Below are 21,143 nucleotides of genomic sequence, written 5' to 3'. Positions count from 1 at the left end.
ATCCTTGGTTCTCATGAATATCCGTTTGCGGCGTAGGATAAGAATAATTTATATACCTTGGAAACGTGCCACGTCCTCGCCCCTCATTTCTTCCTCTAATAGGCAATCTCCAGTAAGTTCTCTCGTATTATACAGCCTGGGTCAGCATTTGGCCTTCATGGAAAGAATCGGTGGTCGCGCGGGGAGGTATAGAGAGGTAGGGCTTCGGGACTGGTGGGGACCGCTGTGATTGGTTCCGCTGGTTGGCCCGGATACCGGGATCACAGGACCCCCACGTGATAATGACTAAGCCAGCCGCTGACACCACAATGAATCGAAAGTGTTATTGATCAAGATGGAGCGAGTGAGATCATAAATGAATGATAGTCTAGGTTGAGGGGAGTGGATAAAAAGCCGCAGAATGTGGATGGTCACTTCATTTGTTGGTCCTAATTGAGTCAGTCTCGCTATTTCTTTAGAGCCCAGTGTCGCTGCGGGCTGCCGACATCCACTTTAAGGAGCCAAAGCATTATTATGATATCTATCGGACTCTCGGTTCTAAGGCAAATTTCTGGAAGATAAAGACCACGTATTCATCTTATATGGTTTATACATTTTCTTTACCACACCATGCCAATGATCATGGACGGCGGTCTCAATGTTGACGACTTGTTTGGCGAGTCTGGCTCTCTGGAGCTGGGCTTGCCTTCCACTACCACGAACGCCTCCTCCAAAGGTCTTGCTCAGCGTCTAGACGAGATGCGACTACTAGGGTGTTGTCAGTATGTTGCATATACGTTGATGTATAGTGACTCCACCTGTACCGAAACTTACGACGTCTAGGAAGATCGCCTGGTCTAAACAGGGCTGCATCGCATATATCTCCCAAGATACTTTAAGAGTTAATCTTCGTCACCTTGAATGTCGGCCCTCCGATGGGAAGTGGGTATTGAGTGATGACACTCCACTGCACCCAGTGGCAGAGACCCATGGGGGACAGCCCCTCGTTCATCTCAGCTGGAATGAAATTGGGTCTGAATTAGCTGTGGTTGACTCATCAGGGAGAGTTTCCATCTATAATATTGCAATCTCCCTTAACAGCTTAGCGGGTCAACGCCAGGCAGGTTTTGATCCCGTTGATGATGGAGCTCAGATTGTCGGCATGATGTGGTTGAATATCCAGCGTTCCGTAAGTGCCCCTTATCCCCGTGCTTTCATGTCTGATATGGCGCTCACCTCTTTGAAAGGTGCACGCTTTCAATGTTGCAGCGATGGTACAAGGACGCCGGGCTTATTCACCGTTTCGACGCCGCCCAATTGGTCCTTTTCACCCGGCAGGTAAAGCCGCTTTATTGTGTGTCACTAGGTCTGGCATTATTAGGCTCTTGTACCAGAACCCCGACAACAAATGGGCTGAGATCTCTGCCGAACTGAAGAATGCGAGCTACTCCGATCGGCTTCTTACCCATGCGGCTCTAGTGGCTACTCAAAACGGAGTTCTTATCGCTACCCACTCTGCATGTCAAAAGATCTACTTTTATCGAGTGCAGATCAACTGGACTCCTCCACAGTGGGATCCGAGCCAGTTGAAGCAGGCACCAAATCAATTTCCCGCCCCTAGCTTTCGCTTCATGCATGCTAAAGTTGAAGCTCCTTGTATCTTTCCGAGCGCGAACCGCAATGGGGACGAAAACACTCACGATTTGGCGAGCCCAACAAACTCACCTTACTGTCTTACTCGTTTAGATATTATCCTCCCCGCGCATGACAACTCTGCCGGGTTGACTACAAATCCATGGATAATAGCTGTTTTCTCGATCCCTCCTCACGCTACCCCTGATCCTTCACAGCAACAGAGTCCTTGTAGTGTCATTGTCCGTTGGCAATTAGAGTCTGCTCCACAGGTGCTTCACCCAAAGTTCGACGAAGTTATGTCAAAAAAGAACAACGTTCAAATAAAAGTACGTGGATTTAAAGTCAGCACTGTTGAATATTGCTAATTGCCAAGCTAGCCTAAATCGATGCTACGTCGACTGGACGATATATATTGCGACAAATACGTCGTCATGATAGAGCAGACAGAGCATGGAAACGTACTCGCTATTGCATATGATGATAGCTCTGTTTCTTTCTATGATCCAAAGACAACGGCAGTGTTGAATGGGGCTGATGATACAAATACATTGACTAGCTTGGCTCAGGCAGGATTCCATTACCCTCCTGACTCTGCAGGTTGTTTCCCCTTCAGCTTTCTAGATGAGGCAGAGGTTGACATTTTCATAGCAGGTCTACACATCAGCTTCTCTCCAAGTGGCTGCAATGCTGTGACACTTGATGGAGAAGGACAGGCGCAGCTGCGGGTGATGGAACACTCGTACGGGGAGGAAAATGGGCTTTACGACGAAAGTATGTCTTGTTTTTCGTATTATTTGATAACAGTATCTAACATCAATCAAGATAAATCTTCTGCTGCTATTGCCTCCCTGACGCTGGCCTTCTGCCGTGGATGTGGAAGCGAGTTTAATACGGACGATATATTGTTGATCTTGAAACGGCAATTGTCATCTGGTTAGTTCCCCTCCCCGAATTCCACTAGTCTTCTGGCCTAACTGCTTGACAAGATGCCCAAATCTCCTTCCTCAACGAAGTTTACCGCGCGCTGGGGGTCAACTGCAACTACACACAGGAAAACGATAAGTTGATGAGCCATCAGTACCTACCAAAATGCCTTAGTATACAAGCTGCCCTGGGGTTCATTGATAAGTATAAGTCGCGAAACTTTGCATCTAATGTACCGTGGACAATTCTTCAGCTTCGTCATGCTTCTGTTCTATATGCGCTATTTCTCCAGTGCCTTAAAGGGGGTGTTCAGGCAGAACCCCCTGATCCAGGTAAGATCCCGGCATGCAGGAAGTCACTGAACTCTCTCTGATTACAAGATCTGATGCAGATGCTATACGTATTATACTTGGAAATACTAAGTGGGCTTTGGATCTTTTACATTATATTTTGAATGATCTTCTTGACCTCACGGATGAGTTGGAAGGCGTGCTTTCTGACCCGGAGGCTTTTGCCCAGAAATGTCAGTATCACGTCTGTTGGGCTTGATACCCAAACATGGTATCTATGCTGACATTGTTCATGATAGTGAAATCCATAAATTCTCTGCCCTTGATCATTCTCCTGTCTAGCATGTCTCGAGCCTTCCTGCGCTTCATATGCCGCGGCTTGCGAGGAATTCATGCCGGCTACGCTTCCGCTCCCCTACCAGGCGATGCCGGAGTTTATTATGCAGAGATTTATCAAACTCTGGACTCGTCCCCTGTACGGATTGATGTGTATGAAAAGCTGCTCGCCGGGGTAGACTCAACCGTCCGCCATGTCTATCATGGCGCAGGTTTTGGAGATAATGAACGGCCTGGGCCTGAAAAGGAGCTCCTAGTCAACGGCCGTATCCCTCCTGTCCTTGTCACGGCAGTTTCTACGATCATTCGACAAACCATCCCCGCTCTCAAGCCTGAAATCGATCGCATGGCTATCTACATGGGCGATTACAGTTGGCTCGGTCTCGGTTCCGACCGACGCGCAGAGCTGTACCGGAGGACTCGCGATGTGGATATCATCAAGAAGATCCCTTTCAGAAGCACTGCTCCTTCTGCCGGTTCTGACGAGGCTCAGAACGGGAAGCACAGTCCCAGCCAAGTGCGCCGACGATGCGTTCGTTGTTGCGAGATCATGTGCGGTGCGTACCCGCTACGACCGCTGTTATCGTCTCGCATGATGTACAAACTGGGCTATGTGCGGTACTGTATTTGTGGTGGAGGATGGACTCTGGAGTCGGACATCAACCGCTAGACGAACCATCCAACCCTGGCGGTACTGGCTTGTTCGAGTTAATCAGACTAGAGATAATTGTATAGAGCTTTTGCAAACGATAAATGATGTCCTAATAGATAGAGGTGCCTAGGAGCATAAAAACTGTGTAGCAGTAGAGGCCTAGGACTACGTAGGATTATATGCTTTTGCTGAACCATGTGCATGCGACATTCAGGGATGGTTGAACTAGCGGAACACTATAAAATTCCTCTGATTCGCAAGTGATACTTGAATAATATGAGTGTCAGTCAGGTAAGACCTCGGCCTAGGCCATCAGCCCCAAGGGTCCAAATTATAGGAAAAGTTGCCATATCGCGGTCGGAAGTCGTGCATTATCATTGTCATGTCAAATAAAGCCTTAATTTAATATTGACTTGCATCTTTTTTCTAAGATACATAATCAATTTCTTTTAAAAAGACGTTTTTGGTGCAACCGACCCACACAAGGTGGTCCAAACCGTCATCTTTATAACGACGTTCCCGGAACTCCATCTAAATCCAGACACGACCCGTCTTCAATTTAGGCCTATTTGCATAACCGATCAGCATGGTTCACTTGCCCCACGTACTTTAATGTACGAGTGTGGTTCTGGTCGGGGACATGGCTGTCTCATACCTTAACAGCGTACTTGCGCTGAGGGAAGTGGATCTCGCGCTTCTTCTGTCTCTCGGTCTTGAGGGTAGCCTCGTGCTTGGTAAGGCGGCGGCGGATAGCACGAGTGTACTGGGGGCGGAGATCGAGAGGGAGGTACTTCTTGTTCTTGTAGAACAGGCGGAGCTGAGCACGCTGGTTGGCGTTGATGATGGTGTTGACACGAGCAATCGACTTGCGGACGTCGTGGCTGTAATAGATTCACACATCAGTATTTCCTATCTGCTTCTGGTTTCCCTTGTGATTGAAAATTCTGCGCTTTGTCGTGCTAATTCCTCCTCTTTTCACGGTAGTTGTAAAATTTCCGTCCCTTCCCCTTTCCTTTCCTTCAAGCGCATGTATCTTGGGTATCGGCGTAAAATGTGTAACTGGGAATTTCGGAGAGCAAGAAAAGCAATGTTAAACGCACATTCTCTGGGTCTTCGACGAGGCACCGCCAGCGATCTTCTGGACGCGGAGCTGGCTGAGCTCCTGCTTCAACTCCTCGAGCTGCTTGGTGAGATCATCCTTGCTCTTTCCCCAGAGCTGACCAGCCTTGACCTTGGAAGACTATCGACGAAACCGTTAGCATTCAGTAATTCGAACGCGAAAAATTTCACCAGCATCATTATCATCCAGGCGCAGCGTCACATACCATGGTGGGCGGTATTGTCGTGTCGTGCGGTTGTCGACGAGAGGATTGAAGATGGACCGGGTCAATTTGGGATGTTCGTTGTGGGACTAGGGTTATTTTTTCTTGCGTGTGGTGCGCCGCCGTAAGCGGCCACGTGATGTGTGGCTGGTGCTACTCGCCGCCTCCCCATCCGCCTTACCGGAGTTGGTGATTGCGAGCCGCGGATGTTCCAAGTTAAGAGATGCGTTGTTTCCCGCTGGTCGGTCAACTTACTTCACTTTATGCTGTGTTCGGTCGGGGTTTTCTTGGAACGGTGACGATTCTCTTGTTTTTAATTTGAGTTATCCTATTTCACTACGTCGAATCATTCTACCATAATAAACACCGTTGTCTCGACCTACACCTCATATACTTCCCATACCCACTTTCTATGGCGACCTCAACTGGCACCGGGTGGGCTCAGCTCCGGCAGCAAGCCCGCTCGCTCGAGACTCAGGTATGGATTGCTTTCACCTGACGGACTCCCGGATAATATATCAGTCCAACAAAAGGAGTACGCTAATTGATAACACTCACAGACGGAAGGCCTATTCCACTCCTATTCGCAGTATGCATCCATGACGACGCTCCCCCCAAAACCATCAGAAGAAGAGCTCCGCCTCGAATCACAACTCAAAGGATTGCTCGAGAAGGTATACTCCAACCAGCCTTCCTCCGTCCAACCAAGACAAACCACTAACCCCAGCCCTAGCGCCAATCCCTCGTCTCCCAACTCTCTCGCCTCCTCGACTCCGAAGCCACCCTAACCTCCTCGGCCCTGAAACAAAACAACCTCGCCCGCCATCGCGAAGTCCTGCAAGACCACCGCCGCGAACTCCAACGCCTCACATCTGCCATCTCTGAATCCCGCGACCGCGCAAACCTCCTCACAAACGTCCGCTCCGACATCGACGCCTACCGCGCATCGAACCCCGCCGCCGCCGAAGCGGATTATATGCTCGAGGAGCGGGGCCGCATCGACCAAAGTCATAACGTGATCGACGGGGTTCTGAGCCAGGCATACGCCATCAACGAGAACTTCGGGCTCCAGCGCGAGACGCTGGCGAGCATTAATCGGCGGATTGTGGGCGCGGCGAGTCAGGTGCCTGGGATGAATGCGTTGATGGGCAAGATTGGGTCGAAGAGGAGGCGGGATGCGCTTATCTTGGGGGCTTTTATTGCAGTTTGCTTTTTGTTGTTGGTTCTGGTGCGTTGAGGGGTATGTGTTTGTGAGTTTCCGGTGACGGACCTCGATGGATCTCGATTAGCGGTGATTCCTTGTTTTCTTTTCTTTTTTCTTTGTTATTTATTTGTTGCTTGTTGTCTATAGTAAGGGCGTTTGGGTCGGAAGGGGGGTCATTTTTACTTCTGGGTCGTTTAGCTCCTTGTATGGTTTTGGTGTACAGGATTGACCCGTTTATATGCTATTGAGCTTTATACTTGGATGGAGGTACTGTAACCCCGTAGTAATCAGATCAGGTTGAGACTGATGGGTTACATGAAATGGAAGAGATTAATCCGTAATATATGATACATGTATATACATGAAGATTTTTATGCCCTTCAAGGTCTCATAACAACCCTAGGCTTCAGACTTGCCGAATCGCCGTGTCTGTTCCTCCTCCACTCTTCCGCCGGCAATTCAGACTCCAGACTAACATGTCTTTCCTGGATCAGCTTGCGGACGCCATTGTTAAGTGCCTCCAGCTCGTGCGCCTCAGCAGGCCCGCTTCCCGCCCAACGAATGCGACAGTTCTCATCCAGCAGATACACGTATCCAACCTTACTATTCATCATCCCAATAGTCTCCTTAACGCCTTCCGTAACACCCTTCCGAACTAAGAAATAGCGCCTATGTTGCTGCTCAGGAAGGTTACTCCGCATCCGCCACATGAATCTGCGAACTAGCCATGCCTTGAGCGCATTCTCTTCCAAGTTGATATCCACCTTCTGGACCAGATCACCACCGTTCTTGAGAGCCTCGTAGAGTCCCGGGTTCTGTTCCGGGCCTGTGAAACTTGCGACTTGCGTCTCAGCCCAGACGCTGGAGAAAAGGTTCACGACGGATACTTTGCCCCGGAGTTGGGAGGTGGTGTTTTGGGGTTCCTTGGGCGAGGCGAGTGTGGTGCCGTACATGTTGGGAAAGTAGAGTGCCTTGTCTCGTTTGAATAATCGGGGGCTGGAATAGAAGGTTTTCCCCTGGTGATGGCGTAGGTTCGACCATTCGCGGAAGTAGGGTTTTGCGACTTGTCTTGTTCTGTTATTGTAGATTGGATCAGTAATTGGGGCTGGAGGAACAGGAAGGGCTAGAAGTGTTCGTACAGTTCCTTGCGCCGCTCTAGATGTCTGTCGTAGTTCACGAAATCATCTCGTCTTTGACGCAGAGATCGCGTATCGACGCCTGTGTTCTGCCCTTCTTGCGGAGGTATCACCGAGCCAATTGGACGGTCGAGAGTTGGAGGAACGAAGTCTTCATCGCCTGGTTCAGCGGCCGCAGAAGGGGGCACTGACGGGGATTGGTTCTGTTTGAATTGGACCTTGTTGTTCGCTGTTGTATTGGGCGCAGCTGTCTTCGCTGCTTTATCATTGCTACTGTTGCTGGCGTAGTAGCGTAGCGATGGTTTTAGTTGAATAGTTGAGGTAGCAGTGGCATTGCGGAATTGGCAACTGAGACAGCGACCACCCTGGAGCAGGGTAGTTTCTGTAAAAGACGATATGAGAATGGAGCGCTTCCACATTTCAACGGACGACAATGTCAGCTTTAACTATGCACAATGCGGTGGTCGTCGACTCCAGTCTGCTTTTGAGATCCACCTTTCGGGAAGTCAAATGGAAAGCCGGCAATCCCGTGACCTGGCGGCATTTTCGTGCCTCTCCGCACGCGTGGTTACCTTCCGGCGTGTTAATTGAATGGAATCTATGGTTCACCACTTCAATCCTATAATTTTCTTGAATCATGGGTGAATTACATATATGTATCATCACCTGCTAGGCAGGTTCGGGAATCGCCCATGGCTCTATGGATCCCGAAGAACATGACATCGATCATCATACGAGCCTGGAGATGGTGCACAGCGCCTCGGACAAGAAGACCTTTTTCCAAGAACTGGAAAGGTGGGGTTGTTTGGTGGAAGACTCAGGGGACGACGCAGATGAGGGTTTTGGTCGTCTTATAGCGCTGTCAAGAAACTATGTTGAACCTGTTCCTTATACTTCACCGGGGGGGAAATCAAGTGCCTTGGAAGTAACTTCCCCTTCACGGTCATCTTCACTGGGCTCAAGGCAATGCGGAGACGCATCTGCAATTGACATTGAAGATGTACGAGCTTCTATTATAAAAGAATCGAACACTATGGGAACCCTGAAGAACAAAGCCGACGTCTATATCGGCAAGAAAAGACGTGCACCGACCTTGAAATTAGTTCCGGAACAGCAGCAAATATTTAAGGGTCTTGTTTTTTGTCAGTGATTGGTTTCGCTTCTTTTCGACCTCACAAAGAAGTCTCCGTCGTGCTGACTGGTTTTTAAGTCTTCTTCCCGAATAGTGACGTTTCCCCTCTACGGCGCCTGCGCATTCAGCGAGCGCAGGAATATGGAGCTCTCTGGGCCCGTACTTGGGGTGATAATGTCACCCACGTTATAGTTGACAAGGGGTTGGCTTTCCAGGAGGTTTTGAAATATCTTTGTTTGGAGACTTTTCCGGTTAGTTCAAACCATGAAGTTCTTATTTATCCCAGCCACTGACTTTGATGAAGCCGAACATCGCCCTCCTCGATGAGAGTTATCCTTCGGAATGCATCAAGTTCCGATCAATCCTAAATATATCACAAGCGCGATTCCGTGTTAACGGGATACCCGTTGTTTCAGAAAAAGGGGAGACGTCTCCCCTAAATGAATCGTCGGCCGAGTCTTTCGCACTGAAAGCAGGCAGCAGACAACAACAGCCTGAAACGCAGTCTCAATCATCTGAAAGCGAAGAAGATCCTCCTTATGTACAGCAAGCCAATAATTACCCAGAAAAAACATCCCAAGAGCCTGTTTACGAACCACTTCGGGAGCGTGATGCTCTAGATGACATGATTGATGAAGCCAAAGCTGTGAAGGACTTGGTAAGGCTGCAAACCATTTCCACCCCAAATATTCATACTGAGAGAATCACAGCCACTCGATTCTTCTGATGAACATATCGGATCCGACCTAGAAACCTCTGAGGAGTCGGACTCCAAGTCAAACACACGAAAGAGGAAAAGACTTTTGAAACGAGATGTCAAAGAAATGGACGCTCGGCAGACAAAGTTTGCCTGTATGCAGAAGCATGACCCGAAGTCAAATTCTGACAATCCTAATAGGCGAACCATTGACGTTCTTCAGCAGATGCTGGACTATTATGCAAGGACTGACGACCACTGGCGCACACTTGCTTATCGCAAGGCCATCTCCGCTCTTCGGAGACAGCCAAAGAAGGTTCTCACGAGATCGCAAGCTATTGCTATCCCTGGGATAGGACCGCGCTTGGCGGATAAAATCGAGGAAATTGTGTGCACAGACCGGCTTCGTCGCCTAGAGAACACCAATACTACGCGCGAGGATATCATACTTCAGGAATTTTCAGGTGTTTACGGGGCTGGGATCTTGCAGGCCTCCAGATGGCTTGCCCAAGGCTACAAATCAATAGCGGATTTGAGGACTAAAGCATCACTAACCCCTCAACAGCGAATCGGCGTCGATCACTACCGTGATTTCTCTCAGCGGATTCCACGAAAGGAAGTTGAGACACATGGAGAGATCGTCAAAAGGGCCGTGCAAAAGGCCGACCCTGGAATGCAGGTCATTATTAGTGGCTCTTACCGACGTGGCGCTGCTGACAGCGGAGACATCGACTTGCTCATTACCAAACCCGATGCGACGATTGAGCAGATTCGGACCCTAATGATAAATGTGGTAGTGCCGAAACTCTTCAAGCAAGGTTTCCTCCAGGCGAGCTTAGCCATTACGTCGCGAGCGGATGGGTCCAAATGGCATGGCGCATCTCTGGCGCCTGGCAGCCAGATCTGGCGACGGATCGATCTTCTTTTTGTGCCGGGTTCGGAGATCGGCGCCGCATTGGTATACTTTACGGGGAACGACATTTTCAATCGAAGCATGAGGCTACTGGCTAGCAAGAAAGGCATGCGATTGAACCAACGGGGACTATACACAGACGTACTGCGAGGACCACAGCGGATGAAGTTGAATCCCGGTCGGTTACTCGAGGGTCGGGACGAGCGACGCATCTTTGAGATCCTAGGAGTTCCATGGCGTCCTCCCGAGCATCGAATATGCTGATGGGACTTAGGTATAAGGGGGAAGTAAAATAAATAAAAAATTAAAAAAGATAAAAACAAATCTTCGGGTCCGGTAACGGAAAGATGTCGGGGCCTTTAGGAAGCAGGATGAATGACAGATAACATTTGATGCATAACTAGTACTTTTTTCTGGTAGCTCTGGCTATGATTTATTGTTCCCTTTTCCAGACCGACTTCTCCTCTTGCATTAGAATGCTGCAGTGTCACTGTAAGAATGTCGCAAAGTTTTCATGGAAGACAAGGTATGGGCTGGATGATGGGGGTTGCTGTAAGGGCTGCAGGGACAGCGGTATTGTACTCTGTACAGTTCAGTAAGCTTGGAAAGGTTTGTTGTGGTCCAAGGGTGGGACAGTAATCCGAGTAAGTGGGAATCATTAAACGAGGGTGTAGGCCTTCACATTCCGAGGGTGGCGAAAAAGGGGGAAAGTCATGGTTTTCGTTGCAACAGAAAGTCGCCGTGAATAACAAGCAGATCACGAGTCGATCACCAGATCCCATAGAAGAAATCCCAGAGAAAAGAAAATCCACCCCTGTCACCGATCTCATCACCGCCTTTCATGCGGTGAAGCAACTGTATACAACACCGAGGGCGGCAACTGTCAGACCGCCTGTGGAAAAGTGCAAAAGTCATCGTTTTGCCGCTGCTTCCAACAATTATTCCACTCTTTCATCCCACTCTGCTGTCTCTCCACATCATCGCATTCCCCCTTCACAATATTCTGTCGGCTGTTATCAATCTTTTGGTGGCTTCTGCATTGCTTATCATTTGATCCACTGCCCTCGTCTCATCCGCGACCCACGCGAGTGGTTGTTGATTTTCGTGTGCTTTCTGTGGCCCACTGGATATTTTGCCGTACCGACCAAACCACCCCTCGGCCTCCTTTGTGCGCGCGACTCGATCCAACCCTTGGTATATTCGACCATTGATTTATTCTCTTCGAAGGTTGAGTGAGACCTAATTACTCCCATCGGGACCTTTGGCCCTGAGAATACTCAACGCCGTTGGTTCCCGACCCTTCCTGTCGGGTCCTTACTCGCCGCCATGGGTCGCAAACCGAACCAGCTGATCCTCGAGTTCTTCATCCGAGGCCAGAAACTCGAAGACGCCAGTAACCGTTACCAGCACACATGCAAGGCCTGCGGAGAGAAGTTCCCCAAGGGTCGCATCGATAGTTTAACCAATCACCTCGTTAAGAAGTGTCAAGCCATCCCGCTGCGAGACCGTCAACGCGTCCTGTTGCGCCTTCACGAACTTCCCGATCTCGCCGACGGCGAACATAACAAAGACCCGAATGTCGCGGGCCAGAACAAAGGAAAAGGCTCGGATCTACCTTTCACGACTCGTCAGAATTTTGATGGTCTCAACGTGCTTGCTGAGGCCTCGAGGCAAGTGGGCGCGTCCGACCAGGGTAAACGAGGCGGCCCTGCATACACTCAGTCGGTTACTGTCGGTGGGAAGACAGTCGTCGTCGATCCTGCGCTTGAAGCCGAGGGCTTTCAGGGCCATTTGCAAGCAGAACACGTCGAGGAAGACGTAAAGCCACCTGGTAAGCTGTTTTCCTTCATTGTGCCTGTGCCTCATTCCCTTTGTTTGTCGATGGCTTCCTCAGTTTCATTGGTGTCGCACTAACCACAATCATCTTGCAGGAACTCCACAAGGCTCTAACGCAACACTCGCGTCCATTCCCAATGCTTCTCAGGACCAACCTTCGTCCGCATCTCCTCAGTTGGCGGAAGCTTCGCTGACGCCGGACCCGACTTCCAATGCTCGTCAGTCGCAACTTTCGATGATTGCTGCTTCTGCTAGCGAGATGGTGCCACAGGGAATATCGTTGGACCATGACCTTTCTGATGGCTTGCCCAAGGTCAGCGCATGGAATCAACAGCTCTCCACTCAGGAACAGCTCCTTTTTGATAGTCTCCATGAACATGACCCTACACTCACTGCTGCGACACAGCGAGCCGCCGCTTTCCCACGCCCGATCGCGATGAACCCTAATTCACAGGCGAAAGGATTTGTCAATGAATTCGGCAATTCGACTAAACCGACGAAGCCGAAGGTGCGCGGTCGTTTTTCTGCAGCTAGACGTCGGGAGGTTCAGGAAGTCCGAAAGCGCGGTGCGTGTATTCGCTGCCGTATGCTCAAGAAACCTGTACGGTTTCCTCTCTCCTTTCTATTGCGTTGTACGCCGTTAACCATGATCCAGTGTTCCGGTGACAGTCCTTGCACTACTTGTGCCAGTGTAGAAAGCGCGCGGTTGTGGAAACATCCATGCATTCGGACGCGCATTGCGGAAGAATTTGAATTGTACAACGCAAGTAAGTTTTCTTTTCATTTCTTTTCATTTCTTCTCAGTCTGCTGCTTGTTTGTGTTGGGTGCCTGACCGCCTAGATTTGCACGCCACCCTGGCTTATCACGACGTGAGCGGTATCCGAAATCAGGTCCAGTTCGAGCATTATGCCGGTCGTATTGAGGTTACGCACTTTGAAGAAAGTATGGTGTATGTGACCTTCAGTGCTCTCCAGGGTCACAAGCCATCCACGTCCACACTGGATCCTCAGCTTCAAGGCCTTGGAGACGACTCACAGTTCCAAGGACCCCTTCATGAACTGTATCTGCTCGACAGCGATGCAGACGACTTGCCTGGGAAGCTTGAGATGTACATCAAGAAGACCGCACCTTACTTTTATGAAAGAGAAGCTTCTGAGGTCATGAGGCCTACTCTGCTGCTAGCCTCGGAGCTGAGTCAACAGAAAAAGGTATATCTTCATTCAAGCCTCTACTTGAAAATCGACAGGCTGACTAGTTGCAGGATATTTTACTGGAGCGAGTGCTAGAGCTCTGGGTCGCCACTGATATTTTGGTTGATTCAGACTTGCGCTGGAGAACATTCTGCAATCCAACCCTTCCTCCTACTTCCATGCAGGCTCTCGCACAGCCGTCAGATGATGGACGCATGCCGATAGACGAGGTCACCAATGCTGAGTCTTACGCACTCCTGTGCAGTCAACTGCGTGCGGCGACTGAAAAGCGCGCCTCACAATTGAGCAAGTCGGTGATGAATGACCTCGAACGACGCCTTCTCCAACGTCAGCAGAGTGGCTGGTTCGAGACTTTCTTGGTTGCCCTCATTCTCTTGAACTGTGTGGAGCGAACCTGCTGGCTGTTCCGCTCCTGGGATGACGAGGCGTTTGCACAGCGGGTTAGTCTCCTCCATTGGTTTTGTTTCCTTATAGTATTCTAACCCATAGCTTAGTGGCCCTTGGACAAGCGTCCTCCGTACTACGCCAGCCAGGGTGATCGCTTTTCCGATATTCTACAAATGTTGTTGAAGATGCGCAGCTTACCGCCCAAGGCGGCCCCACGGCCCGAGAATGGTATTTTAAAGGCGGTAGACGGTAGCGACGTAAACGCAGCTCGCTGGTTTGATATGATTAAAGTTTCTCGTGAGTCCACAGTTACCATTCACATGATGCCCTACAGCAGAATACTCACAGACAAACAGCTCTCTTCCTCCAACAACGACAGGACGCTGCCTTTGACCCCAACGACTCTCGCTCCCTCGATCTTCGCTACGGAGCAAAACTGTTGCCCCCTACAAACGTTTACACATGATTTGCGCTGGTCCACAAACTGTAACTGATGAAACCAAATGAACCGATGACTAAGAAAAATTGCCTCGTGCCGATTTTTCCGTGAGAAACTCTGTACTTGACTGGGTCTGAAGGAGAGCTGTGATGAAATTAGCTGCTGAAAAGGCATTTATGGGATTTCTTTTCTCTCTTTTCTTTTCTTTCATCACCCCTTCGTTCGAAACTGAGCTCTCAAGTGTAATCTACTGATTCCGTGTCTCTTTCACGGTATCGATGTATGAGTCCCCATGATTTCTAGTCCTAGCCTTAGCTGAAAAATAATAATCTTCCTCCCTTACAGAACAGGGTGGTATACTCAATCAGAAACGTGTGTCATTGATTAGATGGTAAAGATTGTGCCGTTCATATATAACACCCAAGAGCAACAAAGGAAATAAATAAAAAAGACGAAGGAAGCAATAGGGTATAGGGTAACACATTGAATACATGGAACATACTATAGACAGACAGGAGTCACCAAAAAAGTACAAGGTCCAATCTTAACATACATGTAATGGAACAAAGTAAAAGGAAATAAAGCACAGATAGCAGGGGAAATCGTCCTTTTTCCCAACGTAAGGGGAGCCCCGTTGGCAGTGAGCCTAGCCTGCTATTTGATTAAGCACAGGTTTACTCACTGACAAATATAACTGCCGGGTGGTGATACCACCCATTCATTCCCTTATGCACCTTCACTGCATGACACATAGTTGTCCCCGGAGCGGGGCGTAAGGAGCCCGACTCCATTGGGATAACTAGTGTTCTTTGGAGTATGGAGCATGACGTCTCGTAGTGTTACGGTGACATTGTCATTCTCCGGTTTGACACCGGATGTTCGGGAGTGGAGATGTTCGTTGCTCTCGAGTATGGAGGAATATATTCGGTTATGAGTGGGCTTGAACCCGGCCATTTCGGTGTTAAGGTCGTCTGTGGAAAGAGTTCTGACACTTAAGTTGTCGGTGGTGTATGGGAATTCTGGATCGTGGAGTCCTTCTATTGTGGGTATTGGTCTTATGGTAGTGGGGTTGTCTGGATTGTCTTTGTAGGCTAGTTGGTTGGGGTAGGAGGAGGCAGTAAGGGGGGCTGGTTGAAGGTCTTGGTTGAAGAGATCTGAGTTGGACCTCTGTCTGGACAATATGTCCATGTTAAGGAGTGAGGTGTGCAAGGAATATCGTTCACAGGCGTCTGATAGATCTTTGATGTAGTCATCAGAGGTTTCATCTAGGTGCATAAGCATTGTGCCCTGGGGGTTGCAGGCGTCGTGAACAATTAGAGCTTGTGCCCCCATTGGGGAACAGGTGCTTGGGAGGAACGGAGGGACGGTCCCAATGTTGCAGCTGTGATGGTTGTCTGCTGACACGAGGACTGTGTGGTAGCCTTGGTATGTCTTGTCGTTGTAGCTCTTGACATATGCACTGTGTTTCTAGTATTAGTGCACTATTCTTTCAGGCTGTGGGGAAAACCAGTCTTACCTGATGACCGGCTGAGGTAACGACTTACTAATTTTTGGTAGCAAACTGCATGATACAAGCGATTGTCTGCATAAGCACGGAGTCTTCGAAGAAAACCACTTCGGAAAAAGGAGAGGACTGGGGGACTGAAATACCCTCTTCAGCGAAGATCATTTTAATAATATGGGAGGCTTCAGAGAGTTGGAGAGGAAACCCAGTGGGTTCATATCCATCGTTTGTCTTCATGAAATCGAGGACGAAGAACTTCCTATCGGATAGGCTCTATGACTGGTCAGATGATGCTGTCAATGAGGGCAAAAATAAACTCACAGCCATTTTAACAAGAGCTTATTGAACAATACTGAATAATAATTCTTCTGGAATACGAGATTCATCGAAAAAAGCATGACCACCAGGGGAATATAAGAAGTGGACAGAGAGGAAGGGCTGCATTTTATATGAGCCAATGCAGAAACCGCAGTGAATAACTCCCTGTAGACATCTCCACAGCCTAAAATTTCGGCGACTCAACAGAGTGATGAGAGCCAGTAGGAAAGTAGGAAATACCACCAGTGACTGGAGGCAGCAATAGGAAAACCAGAGGCAGCTAAAAATACCAGCCCCAAAACACTGGATCATCCACCCAATGGCAAAAGAGAAAGAAAATAAAGGCAGTGAATGGCTGTTTCCATCCCAACATTCACCAGAAAGACTGTACAAAGACAAGGAATAACCCGACAGAAACAAAGCAATACACCATCGTCAGTCATAATACAACATAAAGAGCATGAGAAAAACAATGTGTTCTCTTCATAGAGCCACTGTCGAGTCCTGAGGCTGCAAGTTCCCCTGTACCTGCTCCAGTACTACAGCATAATATTTGCCTTCTTCAGAAGTATCATGGTAAGGTCCTGCAGACATAATAGCCCTGTTTCTATCCATCAGCACCATTGAGGTTTTGCAGACTCCGGGGTACGTAGTAGTTGAGGGCCAAACGCAAGATACTTACCATCCCTTATATTTCGGCTGGTTGAAGATCTCCGTGAAAGCCCTTAGAATTCGCAACGGCAACTCCAATATGGAAGGGAGCTCCGGTCCAGGCCCAGATATGGGCAGACCCAGCTTGTTGAGAGGGAGGTAAACGACCTCGGCGGTATTTTGAGGATTGCGCGCTTCTTGAAAGATGAGAAGACGACGGGACGGTAGTGGGGCCATTTTTTTTTCTCTTTTTCTTTTCAACAATCTTGCGGATGTGTGTAGGATTTAAGCTCGACAGATAGTTGTAGAGGTACTGGAATCAGTGGCGATTGTCCTCATACATAGGATGACTATGTACGCTCCAATAGTAGCACAGGATCGTGCGGCGCAAAAGATCTCTTGTTGTTGATAAATCAAATCGTCTCGGCTATTATCAAGATTATCGATATCACTATTCCACTTATCGGGTTTGATGATCTGTGCGCAACTGAGTGGAAGGAAGATAAATCCTGCGAAGGGAGGGGTAACGAACAACAGAATTGACACGTATTCACTGAAGCCCTTCAAGAAGATAGCTGTGATCAATCAATGAAAGGAAGAAATCCTCGGCTTTGATGTATCGCATTGTGAAAGGATTGGACAAATCCGGATGTAAATAAATCGCGTTCTGCCGCGTCGACACGTGCCTGGGGTGGGGGGAAACCCTTAATTTTATTCAGCCGATAGTATATTCTACTACTTCATACCATTTAAAAGGCTTGGTCTAATTGAGTCAATTGCACTGGATATATAGACACAGCTTCTTAGTGAATTCCTATCGGATGGAACACGACGTATATATATATACATGCACTACAAATACACCAATCAACAGAGAAACAAGGTTCGAGGATATATCAGCAGCTGGGTATCAAATATCAAGGAAAATCATGGAGGTCAACTGTCGTCGGCCAAAACGCTAGAAAGCACCACCAACACTAGACCATGAGGACCAGCGATCTTCGATGCAAGATATGCAAACAAAAGCAGTTTATCGGAGGCTTCCTACGTATCAAGCTCTCCATCAAGCACGCGCCGAGCAGCGTCCAATCGCCGCCTCAGTTGACGTACACGCTTCGGGTCTGGTTCGGAAGAGGTTGTAATAGTTTGAAGATCCATGCATACATCACCCAGGCTCTTGAACAATTGTTCCAGGAGACGCGTGTCATCATCGTTGATTCCCATATTGCCATTGGTCATAGAGTTGGGATGAGGACTCGATGCCGCACGCACGGTGGATACAAGGGAAGACACAAGAGATGTCGGGGTTGCAGAGCCCGTCATGGATTGTCGAGCCGACAGATATTCGTCATTGACTCTCTTGCTTGGCTGTCTTCGGATAGCACGCGGCGTTCCCATCTCTGATTCCGCCTCCCTTGTCTGTTGTTGAGAACCAGCACGCTCAGGATAATGCTGATTACTACGCAGCTCTGCTAGCCTGTTAGTCTCCTGCCCACGTGATCAGTTTAGCAGGAGAGTGACTTACCATCATTAAATCTCCGATCCCAATAGAGGACACTGTCAAGGTCGTCGGGATCTCCTTCGGTCGCAGTTGCGTACGATGCAACGGTGGACAGAGATGCCCCGCTGTTCGTCCGGGAATGGCGGACGTGAGGGCGATCGTGATAGGGCCGTGTAGTCTCAACCGATGAAGTTGAGACATTACTTGAGCGTCTTAGTCTAGCCGAGTAATTACCCAGGGCGCTATGGAGAATGAAATTTTCGTAGTCAAATGCATCTTCACGCTCTTCATGGGGCCGAGCGTCGGAACCTGGCACCGCTGGGAATGCGTCAAGGTCATCCAAGTCACTATCCAGAGGCTCGCGCAGAATCTCACTTAAGGCCTCACGATCAATGTCAGATGAGTCATCAGAATGATATTCTTCCTCTGCATCCTCGTATAGGCTTTCAATGACCGACCGCCCATCCTCGTCCAGAGGCTCGGGGATCTGTGCGTTTCTCGATGGCGGGAGTTTTGCATTAGATGTCTCGTTTCCGTAGTGGCCAGCGACGGCTTCATTTCCGTCCCGAGCGTTTTCATATTCTCCGCTGAGTCGGCTCTCTTGCGGATAGTCCGGACTCCGTACCGCATTGGGTCGCAAATGGCTTTCTTTCAACTCCATAGTATTGGTAAAGTACTGGTCTGCCGCTGTGAAAGGGCTGGGGGTTCGCAAACTCTGTAAGCTACGTCGACGTAAATTATCTTCCTGCGCTTTCACTTTGAGGCTAGAGATCTTTATGTGGAGGCCCTTCATCTGATCTTGGAGGTCTCTCACTTGCACCTGCGATTGTGACCGAGACGGTGGGTCAGACACAGAGTAACTCTGCTCCTCGATATTGTCCTCCCTATCTTCCGCCGAGATACCCAATCCTCTGGGTGAGCCTGAGCTGTCTTCCTGGAAGTTAGACGGAGAAGCGCGAGCCGAGTGCGGCTTCGACATAGACGCACGGTGGGTGAGATATGATCTAGAAGCATCATAGCGAAATGTTCGCTCGTCATTGTTAAAGTTCGAGACACTGCTCGAACCCAAGGCGCTGAAAGATCGGGACAGGTCCGGTTCGACAGTTGGCAGACTCGATTGATCGGCGGACGGCAAACGGGTTTCGCTGTAAACTCGGGAATGTCGATTGGTATTAGTATCCTGGGATGAGATATACGTCGCGCGAGGGCGAGTCGATGCTCTGCGATCTGCACGAGAAATCGACTGATATAGGCCGCCAACCGGTTGACCGAGTCCCATCGCTTGATTGCCCTGGGACGGTGTTGGCGACACCGAAAGTGATGGCGATGTCCGCATTGAAGACCGAGCTCGCGTCAAATTTCCTTCCATGAGCTAAATGGCACAGTCAGTCTAAGATTTTAAGATAGTCACCCACTCTTTCCTTGCTTCCATTCGACGTACCGTGAGCCGTTTCTTCGCGTTCTCGAGAATTCTTTCCGCTTCACTGCTCAGAATCACCGACGATAATTCATCACCCGGGCCACCTTCCTCCGTCGTTGTCACCACTATGCCATTGGCACTATCCTTCATGATGCGAACAGCTTCAAGTAATTGGTCCTGTTCCACCGTGCGACCCTCTTGAGAGGCTCTCTGGCCACTCTGGCGAGTCTTAGCTCCCTCCAGTGAGGAAGACTCACTAGCGCCACTAATTGTAGAGCTAGATGAGCTACTCCGCCCTCCCGATTCTTTGGCGTCCGTGTCCTCTGCTTCGCGCTGCGAGGCCAGCGAGGTCGCTAACCGGCGAGAATGCGTGACGTCCAAGGTTGGCCCAAAACCGCTTACCGACGAGGTTGACGACGCATCTTCCTCCCCGATATCAGACAGGCGACGGCTCGCATCCAGACCGTCTTGTTGCCAGGTATGACGTGGGAATGGCTTTTTGGGGGTTCGTTGGAAGGCCATAGGAGCGCCATTTCCACTTTGATCATTGGGGAATGGGCGGTTGTTGTAAAAGGATTGGAGGTGTGACAGCGACGGGAGGTTGAATGGGGGCGAGGGGGTAGAGGATTCGCGCTCACCGTCAAACGGCAGGATCATATCTGGATTGGATAGTGTCGGCGACGGTGGAATCGCCGGTGGAGGCGGCCTGTGATGCCGGGCATCCTCCGCCGACGAGCTGTGTAACATGCTTCCACGTTAATTGTACAGGAGTATGGGTGATGATACAGTTTGCGGTCCACGGAAATTATACCACGTAGATCCAGGACATCTGGAAGAGCGTGTCTGGAACCTTCTTTAAAGGAGATCGAGTTGCGTGTCAATGGAATCGAGGGATGAGTTTAATTCTCGTCATGAGATTAGCTGCAGTCACAAAACAAATCAAAGGCCAATGCGACCCCAGTCGAGCGGGACGGAGGATTCTCTCAAGGGGAAAAGGGAGAAAAAAAAGCAACGAGGAACGACAATTATTATGATTAAAGATTAAGATTATCAAACGCTCATAAATAGTAAGTAATTAGTAGTACAACAGGTCGAAAGACGGCGGGACGGACAGAAAGAAAAGGAAAAAGGACAAGAAAAGTGACACGCAGCCGGGACAAGTGAAATTTGGAGGTGGAAAAGATGATTGATTATTGATTTGATTGATTGATTGATTTAATGTGTAATTATTATTATTATTCTTCTTCTTCTTCTTCTTCTTCTTCTTCTTCGGACGTTGTTTTTATTCTATTTTTTTTTGGCATTTTTTTGGTCCCTGACCGACTCAAGCAAATGAAAATGTAATAACTTTCCTTCTTTTGCCCGCCAGACCAGAAATGGTAAGGATCGGACCCGTAGGGAATGCCCACATCCACTGCTGCTAATAATTTGATTCGGTTTTCTCACTATTGGCTTTATCTAGGGGTGCGGATAGTAAAAGAACATTGAAGCGATGTTGAAATTGATAGATTGTTGAGGACCGACTGGATCGTACGATCAATTCCTTCATTTGAAAAACATATCCATGAGAAAATAAACAGACACGAAAAACAAAATAGGCCACTGGGAAAGAAGTAGACAAACCTTAAATGACCTGCAGGCGAAGATCATCATTT

General features: G+C 49.0%; 8 protein-coding genes across 8 annotated transcripts; 4 read left to right on the top strand and 4 right to left on the bottom strand.

The window, feature by feature from the left end:
* Positions 1–360: 360 nt before the first annotated feature.
* BDW43DRAFT_260060 (mediator of RNA polymerase II transcription subunit 16) lies at positions 361–3,918 on the top strand. The gene is made up of 9 exons (XM_032040158.1): positions 361–761; positions 823–1,168; positions 1,227–1,940; positions 1,992–2,211; positions 2,263–2,385; positions 2,437–2,547; positions 2,601–2,870; positions 2,930–3,061; positions 3,128–3,918. Exons 1-9 carry the CDS (start codon positions 610–612, stop codon positions 3,832–3,834), a joined length of 2,775 nt encoding a protein of 924 aa, XP_031905709.1. The 5' UTR covers positions 361–609; the 3' UTR covers positions 3,835–3,918.
* Positions 3,903–5,192, bottom strand: BDW43DRAFT_260058 (60S ribosomal protein uL29). The gene is made up of 4 exons (XM_032040157.1): positions 5,142–5,192; positions 4,917–5,056; positions 4,472–4,697; positions 3,903–4,381 (listed from the first exon to the last, which is right to left on the bottom strand). The coding sequence occupies exons 1-4, from the start codon at positions 5,142–5,144 to the stop codon at positions 4,376–4,378; spliced, it is 375 nt and encodes a 124-aa protein (XP_031905708.1). The 5' UTR covers positions 5,145–5,192; the 3' UTR covers positions 3,903–4,375.
* Positions 5,193–5,353: 161 nt separating this feature from the next.
* On the top strand, positions 5,354–6,549 carry BDW43DRAFT_70202 (putative vesicle transport v-SNARE protein Gos1). Its single transcript, XM_032050407.1, has 3 exons — positions 5,354–5,616; positions 5,699–5,812; positions 5,872–6,549. The coding sequence occupies exons 1-3, from the start codon at positions 5,551–5,553 to the stop codon at positions 6,373–6,375; spliced, it is 684 nt and encodes a 227-aa protein (XP_031905707.1). The 5' UTR covers positions 5,354–5,550; the 3' UTR covers positions 6,376–6,549.
* On the bottom strand, positions 6,549–7,994 carry BDW43DRAFT_70214 (mitochondrial ATPase complex subunit ATP10). Its single transcript, XM_032050408.1, has 2 exons — positions 7,482–7,994; positions 6,549–7,416 (listed from the first exon to the last, which is right to left on the bottom strand). Exons 1-2 carry the CDS (start codon positions 7,895–7,897, stop codon positions 6,723–6,725), a joined length of 1,110 nt encoding a protein of 369 aa, XP_031905706.1. The 5' UTR covers positions 7,898–7,994; the 3' UTR covers positions 6,549–6,722.
* Positions 7,950–10,955, top strand: BDW43DRAFT_260046 (DNA-directed DNA polymerase IV). Its single transcript, XM_032040156.1, has 4 exons — positions 7,950–8,620; positions 8,689–8,861; positions 8,915–9,268; positions 9,321–10,955. Exons 1-4 carry the CDS (start codon positions 8,179–8,181, stop codon positions 10,482–10,484), a joined length of 2,133 nt encoding a protein of 710 aa, XP_031905705.1. The 5' UTR covers positions 7,950–8,178; the 3' UTR covers positions 10,485–10,955.
* Positions 10,956–10,978: 23 nt separating this feature from the next.
* BDW43DRAFT_260042 (uncharacterized protein) lies at positions 10,979–14,464 on the top strand. The gene is made up of 7 exons (XM_032040155.1): positions 10,979–12,051; positions 12,152–12,657; positions 12,712–12,823; positions 12,898–13,265; positions 13,319–13,708; positions 13,763–13,952; positions 14,012–14,464. The coding sequence occupies exons 1-7, from the start codon at positions 11,547–11,549 to the stop codon at positions 14,119–14,121; spliced, it is 2,181 nt and encodes a 726-aa protein (XP_031905704.1). The 5' UTR covers positions 10,979–11,546; the 3' UTR covers positions 14,122–14,464.
* A 356-nt stretch (positions 14,465–14,820) lies between these two features.
* On the bottom strand, positions 14,821–16,804 carry BDW43DRAFT_296266 (uncharacterized protein; the record flags this gene model as incomplete). The annotated part of the gene is made up of 5 exons (XM_032044181.1): positions 14,821–14,997; positions 15,085–15,553; positions 15,639–15,871; positions 16,457–16,517; positions 16,599–16,804. The coding sequence occupies 5 exons, from the start codon at positions 16,802–16,804 to the stop codon at positions 14,821–14,823; spliced, it is 1,146 nt and encodes a 381-aa protein (XP_031905703.1).
* Positions 16,805–17,886: 1,082 nt separating this feature from the next.
* Positions 17,887–20,235, bottom strand: BDW43DRAFT_296265 (uncharacterized protein; the record flags this gene model as incomplete). The annotated part of the gene is made up of 3 exons (XM_032044180.1): positions 17,887–18,026; positions 18,093–19,440; positions 19,510–20,235. The coding sequence occupies 3 exons, from the start codon at positions 20,233–20,235 to the stop codon at positions 17,887–17,889; spliced, it is 2,214 nt and encodes a 737-aa protein (XP_031905702.1).
* Positions 20,236–21,143: the final 908 nt, after the last annotated feature.

This window comes from Aspergillus alliaceus (assembly GCF_009176365.1).
Source record: "Aspergillus alliaceus strain CBS 536.65 unplaced genomic scaffold BDW43scaffold_2, whole genome shotgun sequence".
Taxonomy (NCBI): Eukaryota; Fungi; Ascomycota; class Eurotiomycetes; order Eurotiales; family Aspergillaceae; genus Aspergillus; species Aspergillus alliaceus.
The sequence above is the reverse complement of the archived record's forward strand: the minus strand, read 5'-3'. Positions and strand labels throughout refer to the sequence as shown.